The sequence below is a fragment of the Phalacrocorax carbo genome, chromosome 5 (genome assembly GCF_963921805.1).
Source record: "Phalacrocorax carbo chromosome 5, bPhaCar2.1, whole genome shotgun sequence".
NCBI lineage: Eukaryota > Metazoa > Chordata > Aves > Suliformes > Phalacrocoracidae > Phalacrocorax > Phalacrocorax carbo.
The window spans coordinates 43,831,252-43,843,721 of NC_087517.1; the positions used below are offsets into that span (position 1 = coordinate 43,831,252).

The 12,470-nt window shown below is 55.8% G+C and overlaps 1 protein-coding gene and 1 long non-coding RNA gene across 3 annotated transcripts in view; both read left to right on the plus strand.

Annotated features, from left to right (window-relative positions):
• Positions 1-623: 623 nt before the first annotated feature.
• The window catches only part of COL18A1 (collagen type XVIII alpha 1 chain), a 41,357-nt gene continuing 29,510 nt past the window's right edge, over positions 624-12,470 (plus strand). Inside the window, exons 1-2 of the mRNA XM_064452214.1 lie at positions 624-729; positions 1,100-1,167. Of these exons, the coding sequence (XP_064308284.1) occupies positions 719-729; positions 1,100-1,167 (79 nt within the window). The 5' untranslated portion in view covers positions 624-718. The remainder of the gene's footprint in view (positions 730-1,099; positions 1,168-12,470) is intronic.
• Positions 1,181-8,652, plus strand: LOC135313427 (uncharacterized). 2 transcript variants are annotated; one of them, XR_010373080.1, is made up of 2 exons: positions 1,181-2,141; positions 6,817-8,652. It is a non-coding gene; the product is annotated as an uncharacterized LOC135313427 (long non-coding RNA). The 2 variants fall into 2 exon arrangements; XR_010373081.1 differs by having other exon boundaries at positions 1,181-2,135.

The following is a 12,470-nucleotide window of genomic DNA, read 5'->3' on the forward strand; positions in this document are numbered from 1 at the left end:
CGTCCTGCCGGGCTGGGCCAGGTTCGTTGCACGAACAGCCAGAGCAGTAAGGGAGGTTGGTGGTGTTTCCGAGCCCCCCACACGCAGTGGGGAGGAGCAAGGGGCTGCTGGGGTAGGGAAGGGCCAGGAAAGGAGGGCATGGGGTGCCCAGATGGGAGCACCCTTCCCTGCTTGGTGCCCCCAGGGCTTGGGTAGGTGAGAGGAGAGGGAGTGAGCTCAGCTTGCTGATTCACTCCCTCTATCAAGACCAGGCCTGGCTTGCGAGCTGAAACCCGTGGGCTTGGTGGAGCTGGCGATGCCAGGGCAGGTCCGGCCTGCCGGTGCCCTTTAGGGGCGAGGGGGCTCCCCGGCGCCCCGGGGAAAGGACAGTCCCTGGGGAGGGATGCTTCTCGGGTAGGGGTGGTCCCCGGGGAGGGATGCTTCTCCGGGAGGGATGATCTTAGGGGGACGGCACCGTTCCCCCCAGCACACTGTGGCTGGGGCAGAGCCCGGAGGCCCCGGAGGGGATGTGTCCCCGACAGTCTCCCAGCTGGATGAGCCCAGCAGCCGTTCAGGCCCCGGGGCCGGGGGCTGGGGGCGGGCTGAGCCCCGGCCCCGGCGCTCCCGCTCTGCCGCCAGCCCAGGCCGCCCCTCCCCGTCCCTCCCCTCCCCGCCCCCCGGGCCCAGCCGAGGCGCGCCGAGCCGAGCCGAGCTGAGCCGCCGGCACCGAGCGGGCACCATGCGCCCAGGGTGAGCGCCGGGGCCGGGGGGCTGCAGGGCGCCGGGGCCGGGACGCACCGGGACCTCGGAGCCGTCTGGGCTGGTGGGCACCGGTATACTGGGGGGGGGGGCGGAGGGGAGGACCCTGGGGACACCGGTACTGTGAAGACACCGAAGCTGGCGGGGCTGAGAGGCACCGGTAAGCCTTGGGGACCCCGGAGACACCAGAGCTGGGGTTCACCGAGACTCCGGTGCAACGGTGCCGCCGAGGCTGGAGGGGTATCCGTATACCCTGCGGACCCCCGAGCTGCCGGGGGACTGCGGGGTGCACCCCTCCGGGCGGGGGGCATCCCGGAACCGGCGGGAGGGTGGGTAACCTCCTGCTCTTCCCTTCCCGTAGGTGCCCCCCGTGGCGGCTGCTGCTCGGGTTCTTTGTCCTGCTGGTCCCCGCTGCTTCCCAGGAGCCGGGTAACGTGCGCGGGATGCTGGGGAAGGGTTCCCTGCCGCTGTGCTCGTGGTCCTGGAGCCCCTCCCTGTCCTGAGGCCCCCTGTCCCCTGGGATGCGCTACAAAGGCAGCCCTGCTCCCCAGCAGGCATGGGGTCGTGTCTCCCCCCGGCCAAATGCTGCTCCCACTCCGTGGTCCCCAAAGAGAAGGGTGGTGGTGGGAGTTTCCCTCCATGCACCCCTTCAACGGCCACATCCCTCGTGGCAGCTGGGAGTGGCAGGGTTGGGGTCCTGTGTGCCCCACCTCATCAATGGGGCAGCCAGGAAGGATGCTGGGGAAATGCTGTGCCAGGCAACCCACGAGTGAGATACCTGGCTGCAATGCTCTTGGAGGCTTTACTGGGATGAGAGGGGTTTGTCTGGTCGGTTCTGGTTGTGGGACAGATGGGATGGCGTTGACCCAAGGTGGCCGTGCTCCATGTGTTAGCGGTTTCTGCCGTGCCTGCAGAAGTACTCCCCGTGACTGCATGTCCTTGGAAGCGTTGTGAATGGTAGAAAGCCTCAAGCGTGTGTCCTGGGGATGCAACACCTCCAACACCACTCTCTGGCTTTCCCCTGCCTTCAGGGCTCTGCAAAACAACCCACTCATCTTGCTCTCAAACTCCTCGTGCCCCAGGAGAGGGGATATCGGCGCTGACTCAGCTTTCCAGCCCTTCTTTCCCTACAGGATATGTGAGCCGGTTCTCCCACTGCCTGAGTGCATGAGCTGCCTGTTTTCCTGGTGAACTTTACCTCCCTGCCGGGGAAGCTTCCTCCCTGCTGCCAGGCTGGTTGAAAGCCCTCCTCCCCTTGCAGCCAGTCTCTGGATGTGTGCCCAGTATGAGGTGGCAGAGAGAGCTGTGGCTGACACAGGGAGACCCCGACCTTGCTTGCGGCTCAGGAAACCCATTTAGAAAAAGCAGCTGAGCTGCAAGTGATGATCTGAAGCCAGGTGAGGGTGAGTTTTCTGCAGGGTGATGTTCTGGTTGTCTTCTGCTTGTGCTGAGGGTTGTCAGCTTGCCAGCACATTCCGAGGCATGGCTCATGCCCCTCTCTGTCATTGTAGGCTGGGCGAGGCATGTTGATAAGTGGCTACCCAGGTACAGGCGAGCTGGAAGTCGGGCAGGCACTGGGCTGTGAAATCAGTGGATTATTTACTGGAGCAAGGCTTTGTGTCATCTAGGAACAGCTCAGGCATGGTTGTGTGGAGGCTGGGTGGCTGGTTCACATCGTGGAGGGGAATAGAGCCGCCTCGGCAGCAGGGATGCCCAGCAGTCCCAGGGCGTGTCTGGGAACACTTGGCGAAGCTCTTGAAGTGCCCCCAGGCTGGGTTTGTGACACTGCTTTCCGTGATGTGGGTGCCTCCCTGGGGACTGTGGGAACAAAGCTCCCGTTGGAGGTCTTCAGAGATGGGAACATCATTCCCATGTGAAATCATGAATTGACTATTTTAAGTCCCTGGAGACTGTCCAGCATGGCCAAGCTGAGCTGGAGGGCCAGGAGCTGGTTTAACAGCAGTTACTTAGAGCTATTTCATGCCCTTCCCATTCCTCTGTACTCTGGTGTCCCAGCTCCCTGAATGGCGTTGGAAGTGCAGGGCTGGCTGGGACCCTTTGCCAAGCTGAAGCTGCATCCCCCCCACCTTTGAGCAGCCATGCTGAGGTACCCCAAGGAGGTTTCACATGGCTCACAGAGGGGTTAAACATTGGGGAGCACTGGCAGTCCGGTCACTGCCGGCAGGGAGGTGCCCGTTTCACCCAGCTGACTTGGCCAGCTCCCAAAAGCAGGCTGCGAATAGGGTTTTAAAAGAATTTGCAGGAGGGTTGGTGTGGCTTTTTCCTTTCTTTTTTTTTTTTTTTTCCTTCCCTTGGTTCAATGTCCAAGGACTGCAGGGCCTGTTCTGCCAGCCTTCCTTTGTGATGGCTCCTGGGGAATGTTTGCTCTGAAGGCTGACCTGGCATGAAGATAACCTTTCTGCTTATCTGCCTGCCTTGCAAATTTGGGGGCTTAGCTGCCTGGAGCTGGTCATACCTCTTATCACCAGATCTCTGGGATTCCTCAGCAAGGGCACGTAGCTACACGGGATGCTGCTGTGGGTCCAGTCCTGAAAGCGTGGGGGAATCAGGGCACACATAGGGCTGAGGGTGTCCCCCGTGCACGGGGCAGCAGCCTGGGCTGGGTCAGATGCTGGGGAAATCCCCATTCCCAGGGAGGGGGACAACCTTGGGACAGGTCTGTGGAGATGGGGGATCCCCACCAGTAGGGGTTTACAGAGCTGGCCAGGGTCACCCCAATCTGGTGGTGGAGACAGCCTGACTTAATTCATCTTTCCTCCCACTATGTTCCTCTGTATCAGTTTGAGGCTGGGATGGGCCAGTACGTCCAGGTCTTAGCTGGTCACGATGAGAAGGATGCAGGCAGCACCTGGGAAACTGAGCGACCTTCTCCTGCTGTTAAATATAGCCGGTGCCGGAGCTACTTCAAACTGGTGTAGAGGCTCGTGCCTGGTTTTATTTCCATCTTCAATGGCTCGTCGGTCTCAGTGGCTGGGATTCCTTGCAAGCACGTGCCTTCAGAGATGAAACAGGTGCCGTGCAAAGCGATTTACAGCCTGTGACTTAACTGCTTTGGCATCGGTGCCTGGGGATTTTTGACAGGTGGATCGGAGCTTTTGCAAACATTATTTTAAGAATTTATTCTAAAGACAAGGAGAAGGGCTGTGGGGAATTGGCCACAGGCAGCACCCACCAGCATGTGTTTGGCTTGGGGAGAGTTGGCACCTCTCATCTCTGACAGCATCGTTTGGCTGCTGAGGCCCCTGGAATGGGCTGGAGTAACTGGGGAGGATGCTGTGCACAGGAGGCTCTGCAGGCTCTTCATCTCCCTATCAGCTGGCATTAATTCTGTTTGCAAAACCTTATCTGGGCCACCACTCCCTGCCGTGGGAGCTGGTGGGGAGGGAGAGCCGTCCCGAGCTGCCGGCAGCTGGAAGGAGCCAAGCCTGTGGATGTCTCCCTGCAGCACTGCTGGGTGCTCCCAGGGCTCCTGGTTCATCCCCTGGCAGATGGATTGCGTTCCTCCTGCCTGTCCCAAGGAGGAGGCAGTGGCGGTCAAGTGGCCCTGTTTGGATGGCACTTTGGGGCTGGAAACTTGGTTTAAAAAGAGACTGAATAGTCCTGCAGAGCGGCTGCACTTCCAGGCAGTTTTCTTTGCTTCCTTGATGCACAAGCAACCTTTTCAAGTCCCACTCCTAATTTTCTCAGTGGTTTTGCAGCATTGTACCTGGACTTGGTCCATCCACAGCATACTTCTCCCAGACCTCTGACTTGATTTTAGATTTCCATGTGGGGAAAGGGAGCAGTCCAGGTTTCCACTGGCCCTGCATGGCAGTGAGTTCCTGGGAGCTCCCTCCCCACTGGCTCATGTCCCTGGGAGGATGAAGACCTGAGCTGCTTTTCTGTGTGGCCGCTGCAAGATCCTGTACACACACTACCAGATCCCAGAGAAGTCGTGGTTCTGCTCTGAATAGCAGCCTCTTTGTGACATTTCTTCTTATTTATTTTGTCCTGCAGCTGGAATAACCTCTTCTTGCAGTGTTTATGTAGACACAATTTGGGTGCTGTTAAATAGCAAACCATGAGCACTTGGAGAAGACAGAGGAACATGTTTTGCAATCCCATTTCAAGCATTATCATAAGGCTTAAAAAAACCCAAGCAGATAACTGTTCTGCTGGGAAAGAGTCTTTTCTCTAGTGGGGGGATGTTACTGCTTCTTTTTAAGGAGGCAGGAGTGTGTGGAGCAGGGAGTGAGGACTGATCTGAAGCTGCATCCTCCTGTGAGCGTGGAACCTGCCAAGGATGCTGAGGATCTAGGCACATGGGTGACATGGCCACCACTGTTTGCAAAACAGCCTCCTGTGCAGCCTGAGGAGTGTCTCGGGGAGCTGAGGTCTGTCCTCAGTCCTTCAGGATAGTGAGAGAGGGCTGTTCTCACCCCAGCTTGTGCCATGGGATGCTACTGTTGTGTCCTCCAGCACATCTGGGGCTTGTTGCAGCAGCTCTGGCAGACAGCATAAGGGGCAACCTGTTCTTTGATGCAAGCCCAAGGCATCTCATGCTTGTTTATCTGCAGTGTTACTAATTTATGCACTCTTACTTTATCATAGAATAACAGAATGGTTTCGATTAGAAGGGACCTTTGAAGATCACCCCCAAGCCCTTGCCATAGGGGTGTCCCCTGCAGGAACATCCTGCGCTAGACCAGGTTGCTCAAAGCCCCGTCCAACCTGATCTTGAAAGCTTTGTTGATGGGACATCCACAGCTTCTCTGGGCAATGTGTTCCAGTGTCTCACCATCCTCATCAAAATAAAAGAATTTCTTCCTTATGTCCAGTTGAAACATATCATCTTTGTTTAAAACCATTGGCCCATGTCTTGTCACTACAGGCCTTGCTAAAAAGTCTCCTTCCACCTTTCTTGTAAGCTCTGTTTATATATTGAAAGGCTGCAATAAGGTCTGTCTGGAGCTTTTTTCAGGCTGAACAACCCCGGCTGTCTCAGCCTTTCTTCATGGGAGAGGTGGTTCAGCCCTTGAATCATTTTTGTGGCCTCCTCTGGACCCGTTCTTACAGCTCCATGTCTTTCTTGTGCTCTGGAATATGGATCTGGATGCAGTGCTCCCATTGGGGTCTCAGGAGAGCAGAGGAGAGGGGGAGAATCACCTCCCTTGACCTGCTGGCCATGGTTTCTACCTGCTCCGACTCTGGTTTGTGGTCTTGGTTTAGGTTACCCAACCACAGACATATTCCCTTCCTTCCAAACACTGCCTAGAGGATGGGGATCTGGGGCTCCTGTTGCCCAGCCGCATGGGAAGCCCCACGGTCCATGCTGGTGCGCAACTCAACAGTGCATCCTTCCTTTGTTTCTTACTTGGGCTTCCTCCCACTGTATGGGGGCTCCATGGTCTCCTGTGGCCGTGATGGATGGACAGGCGTCCACTGTAACTAGCTCAGTAAGGCCCAAGACTCTCCAGTTCAGTAAGGTCCATGCAGAGCCCTGTTCAGCCATGAGAGATGTACCAGGGAGACGGGTTCAAGGAGGGGTACTTGCCCCGTGTCTGGAGAGCAAAGGGAGAAGATCATCCATAGGCGACCTTCCCATGTTATTCCAACTAATGCTTACTTGCCTCAAGAGATGCTCTGAGCTTGGGGCTGCTTTGCAGAGGGTGATATCTCTGGGAGGATGGATGGAGAGAGGGAGCTGGGGGAAACAGGAGGGAAGGTGCCATGCCATGCAAGCTGCCTGTGTGAGGCTGGCAGGGGCTGCGCACAGTTTTGCCGGCAAGGGCTTGCCTACACCTCGCTGCTCCCACTGTTGGATGCATGCAGTGCCAGCTTCTCTCCCACACTGGTCTGGTCTGCAGTGACTGTTAGGGGTGATGCTCTAAGCCCTGAAATAACAATCTAAGCCAGTGTGCTGTGTCTCTTCCAAACTCTGATAGTTGACCGAGAAAATAAATTCTGGCATTTCAGTAGAGAGTTCAAAGTGCTGAAGGAGGCATCTGGGATTAAGTATCGATGTATAGCAGCAGCCCAAAGGTATGGGATTAATAAAGCATTTTAACAATCTTCTAGTGTATCTGATGACATTTGAGAAGGTGCTGGAGATAAATGCTTTCCAAGAGGATCCTGCGCACCTTTCTGGCTGCGTACGCAGCCTGGAGGCAGCATCTTCTGTGATGGATGGGGGGGCCACTGCTGGACTCACCTCACCCCATCGCTCCATCTCTTCTGTGCCATTGGCGGGGTGCTCTCACTGGCTTTCCAGTCCTCCAGTGACATTTCTCATCCCTTGGGAACCAACGTGTGTGGAGCAGTGGTGCTGCTGCCCTCCAGGAAGATGTGTACTGTCCTGCTGAGAGCTGATGCTCAGAGGAGGCACTGTTAGGTGGGAGGTGGTGGAGAAGAAACCTGCAACGGTGTTGGCTGATACTGAAACCCCCTGAATATCAGGGAGTGGGAGAAAGTCCCTGACTCTGTGGGTGGAGGAAGGTATGTGGTAGCAGCACATGTGTGGTTTTTGGCTTTTAATGTAGGACTTAATTAGCCTAGAGAGCTTGTTGCCAAAGATATAATTGAAGCAAGGAGCTGAACGGGATTAGAAAATGATTTGGACATTTTTGTACAGCTAATGGGGGCTTCCGACATTGCCTTACTGGGGATTTGGAGCCACTGGGAGAAATGTGAGAGCAGAGGCTGCGGGCATGGGGAGAGCTGGAGTGGGCTCAAGGGCAAAAATGTGTTGCGTTAGGTGGGAGCAAGCAAAGAGTGGAGAGGGAAGGACATGGTGGAAGGCAACCATCAGAAACTGGGAAAGATGTGGCTGATACACTCTGGGTGCTATCTGCCTGGATTTGGGTTAATGGAGAGTTTGCTCAGGCACTTGTGAGGCCACCTCCTATGCTTGGAAGGCTTGGCTCCACTATTAATGAGCGAGAAACCTTCATTAAAGAGAAAGCCACTGGGTGTCATGTTGCGATGTTGCAGGCTGATGTCCCACATCCTTCCCAGTTGCCAGGAGCAGGGTTGCCTCTGGGGTGAGTGGCAGCTCTGTGGCACAGCCAGTGGGTTGCCTCGGTGGTGCCAGGCGTATTTGCCAGCTCTGCCCACATAATTGCACATCTCTGTCATTCAGCATGTTTTCTGTTTCTCTGCTCTATTTCCTTCCCTGATGGTGTGTGTGAGAGCAGACCACGGGCCAAAAAACCTCAATGGCCTTGAGGCATGAACACAGCTAATAAACACTTTGGGGGTGAAGGGATGGTTCCTGCAAACCAAAAATGGGGTGGCTTTTGCCTCCCAACAAGCGTTGGGGGCTGGGGGGGAGCAGGACACCACCATCACCCCTGCCGATGGGGCTGCTCGGGGGACAAAGCTCTGGAGACTTGCTGTGCTCCCAGCTCTGACCAGCAGCACTGTTTGGCAGGAGCATCCCCAGTGCCGGGGGCTTTCTCAGGGAGCAACATCTGGTCCGGAACATCCCGTGTCTGCTGGTTTTCAGTTGAAAAGGTTGCTTTTGTGGAATTTTTATTGCTTTTTTTGGCATCGCCTCCCAGCCCTTTTCTGAGATGGAAATTGGTCATTAGTAGATTTTATTGTATTTTTATTTTATTCCCAAGCTCAATCTGCTGGTTTCCTCCTCCCAGGGGACTGGAAGATCTGGCCGTTCCTCTAACCCTGTTCCCAGGTTGTGGGAGGCTGTTTGAACAGCCTAGGGTGGGAATAGCATCCAGGCACCTGGATTCTGTAGCTCGCCAGCTTGCCAGCCCAGCATACCATCCCCATGCTCTTCCCACCATCACCACTGGCATAAATCTCCATCAGCTCGACAGCCCTTGAAGCTATCTCTGATTTTATAATTCATAAGTAAGCCACCTGCTTCCCCTCCAGTAAATGCTGTAGTCAGACAAATTATTTCTTCTCCAGCCTCCTTATTAGTCTGTAACTTCATTGAGTTGTGGATTGTTGACTTTTGGATAAAGAGCACCTTTTTGATAATCCCAGATAAGCCATTGGAGCTCACTGGCTGTGCCCAAGCCATGGATAGTGGCCTGGATCCCATCCACTTTTCCTTCCAGCCTGGTGGCATTCCCAGCCCAGGCAGTGCTGCACCAGGGAGCATCTCCTGGGGTGGCAGCTCAACGAGGTCCATGTTTGATGGGGGCATGAGGCTTTGGCCGTCCCTCCTGCCAGTGGGTCCCAGGCAGCTGCTGCTGGTTTAGGGGCTCCATGTTTGTTCTGCTTTACAATAGGCAGCAACTTATTAAACAGGCAACGATGCAGGATGGGGTTTCCCCCCTTGGTGCCTGTGTGGGGACCATGCCTCTGGTGAGATGTGTGGTGCTGGGGTGTCGCATGTTCTGCTGTGCCTGCTGGCAGTGGGATTAGCAGAGTGATGTGGACACCCCTCCTAAGCTCCTGTGGTCCAGGTTGGTCGAGGTGTGACGCATGCAAGTCACAGTAGCAAAGAACCCACCAATTTGTTAGGGTGAAGGTCTTCTCTTGCTCTAAACCAGCCCCCCAAGATACAAAGGTGTCTTTTTGGCTCAGTCCTTCCCCTCGGGCCCTGAATGGCTCTCCAGAGGGGCCAGGACCCTCATCTTGGGGAAACCTTGACAGGGGGCTGGGTGTGGATGGAGACCCTGGTGTCAGCCTTGGCGGTGAGCGCTTGCATGGCCAGCCTGATCTGGGGATGGCAACTACTTCTGAGGCTCCTCACCAAACCCCAGCACAGGGTCATCTCCCTGCTCCCTCCTGGGGAGCCCCCCTAGGACACCTGCCTGCTCTCAGCATCATCCCCAGGGATGGGGTACCTGTACACTGTCCCTGCCTCCCTTCAGGCAGGGGGCTGTGCTGCAGCAAGGGGAGTGGGCTTGCCCACACTTGGGACCCATGGGTGGCACAGAGCCCCAGGACACCTTGTGTTACTCTCCCCTTATCGCCAGCGTCTCCCCAGCTGGGCCCTGAAACACATGAAGGGCTTGTAGTGGCTACTGTCCCACGTGCCAGAACCGTAAGCCTTCAATCCAGCATTTGTTAGCGCGTACTTGTGATTAATAACTGCTTGCCTCGCGAGATGAATTCATGCTCTGCCCTTGAGCGCTGGGCCATTTGCCCTAGGAAGACAGTGGGTACTTTTTCAGCCAGGAGACCTCCTGTGTTGTAAGGATATTACCTCCTGCTGTGTCATGAATAGTGTTTCCCTCCCTAAAGCCCCAGCATGGAGCACATGGCATGGCCACTCCCTGGGAGATGCCAGCACCAGTGAGCCTGCTAGAGAGGCTTGATATGGGACAGGTGTGGACCCAATGGCTCAGGTCCCTGCAGCCTTATTGAGGGAGATGAACCCTTTCCAAGAGCACCCTGCACATCTCTGTGTATGCAGCCTGGAGGCAGCATCTTCTGTGATGAATGGGGGGCTGGTGCTGGGCTCTGCCTCACACCAGGGATCTCTTCTCTGCCATTAGTGGGGTGCTCTCACTGGCTCTCCAGTCCTCCAGCCATGTGCTTCATCCCCTGGGTACCAACATGCATGGAGCAGTGGTGCTGCTGCCCTCCAAGAAGATGTGCTTTCTCTTGCTGAGAGCTGATGCTCAGAGGAGGCACTGATGGGTGGGAGATGGCATGGAAGAGATCTGCAATTATTTTGGCTGGTACTAAATCCCCTTGAATATCAGGGAGTGGGAGAAAATCCCTCACTTTGTGGATGGAGGAAGGTGTGTGGGTTTTTGGCTTTTAATGTAGGGCCCAATTAACCAGTTGTTATTTCTGCAGCTGCTTTGGGGACCTCTGTGCCTGGGGCTTGCTGTTAAATCTCTGCGCAGGGACAAGGCCAGCAATCTGGCCCCTAAGGGCATCCTTGGGGCATGAGGAAGCCAGGGCTGGCTCCACAGGAGCGAGTGCTGCAGCCCCGCAGTGAGCCTGGAAAGCGGCAGTCACAGGGCCACTCCTGGCAGAAGGGCGAGCTGTCCCTGCATGTCCCCATCCTGTGACCACACGCAGGCTGGCATCTTGCCTGCCAAAGCTACGGGAGGCCAGGTTGGGGATTTGCTCTCCAGTTGGCTTTTTGCAGGGAGAGCTTGCGTTGAGCAATGCCCCTGGGGCAGGGAACAGTGATGCCCTCAGGGCGAGCTGATCTCCTCCAGTTGACCTGTCCTGGATTTCCTCTGGGTGGGTTGCAAATGGGAAAGCTGTGGGAGATTTGGGCATCAGGAAGAGAAAAGGTGCCCAGAGGGAGGTTTCTAACCTCTTCCCACCAGGTAACCTGGGCACCATCTGATAAAAATGTGGTGGGTTTTTTTTTTTTTTAGCAAGCTATTGCATCTTTTTGGTGGGGGGATGGAGATGTTAGGCCATGAAGGTGGAGGATGTGTGGGTGTCCTGTCATCTCCCCCCGTGCGTGGTACCCGGTGGGCTGGGCTGCACTCTCCATCGCATTACTCAGCAAGGCAGGAGGTGGAAGAGGTTTGGTGTGTGGCATACCCTGCTTGCTGAGGTCAGCATCTGATCTTGCAGGGACTCTCTCAGAGCTGAGCTGGAGATAGCGTGATTCCCTCCCAGCTGGGATGAAAGAGGGTGGTGTTCCTCGTTCCCTCTGGGTCCAATCTGGCATTGGAGCTCAGGAGTAGAGACATTGCTCGCTGGCAGCCTGCCCCAACAGCGCCCAAGGGGAAGGGTCTCCTTGTGGCATCCTGCGAGACTGGGATGCCACCCTGGGTCCAGCTGGCTGCTGCTAATATTGGTGGCTCTTTCCCCACCTTCTCCTTGGGCTCAGCCGAAGGAGTTAATGAAACCATTTGCAAGGGGCCCCCAGAGGCAACTGCTGGAGGTAAAAATCTTCTTTCGTCTCTTTTTTTCTTTTCCCCTGCTAATTGCAGAGTTGACATCGTCCGCTCTCATGAAAGGCTCTTTTGTCGTCTGGGTTGCTGGGCAAAACCCAGGCTTGGCAGCAGGTTGCAAGACCTGGGTCTGTCTCCTGCACATCCCTCTCCTGTGGCAGGTAGTGAAATGGCTCTTTCAATGACAGCAATGTCCCTCCCTCCCTGGCTCCCATGTAAAAAAAAAAAAAACAACCACAAAAAAACAACAAAAACCTTACAAAACCCCCTCCTTTTAGCCAACGGTTCCCGATTTTCACCCTGGTTCCACCTCGCGAGCAGAGGGAAAGGTCAGGCAGTCTAGACGCTAATCTGTCAAGTGTTGTATTTCTTTGCCTGTGGGTGTCCTAGCAACAGGATTAATGCCACAGTGTAAGGCGGACATTGGCTAGGTCCTCTCCATCCCAGGCCAGTGGTCCGGATGCATGCCGCTCTGCATGGCCGGGCAGGGGGAAGAGGTGGGCTGGGCTCTGCGGCCAGCCCCGGCCCTGCTCCCTGTGCCTGCCCCAGCTCTGCTGGTGGTTACCTTCAGTCCAGTGATGGGGAAATTTGGGAGACAGGTAATAAAACAGGCTTATGGATGTTTCAGCTGGCCCATGTCCATCCAGGGGTGGGTGGGTCAGTGGTGAAGCATCTCTGCCCCCAGACTGACACCAAGCCTGGTTTGGGGAGCACACTGGGGTGGGATGCTCCGTGGTTGCACCAGCTCCACTGTGGCCTCACTTGAACCTTGGGCAGCCCACATCACTGTAAATATGACTTTCATGGTGGAAACAGGCCTCCCAGTACATCTCCTGTATCCCAGCACTTGGGTCCCCCAGTACATCCGTAATGCTCTGGCTGTGTGAACAG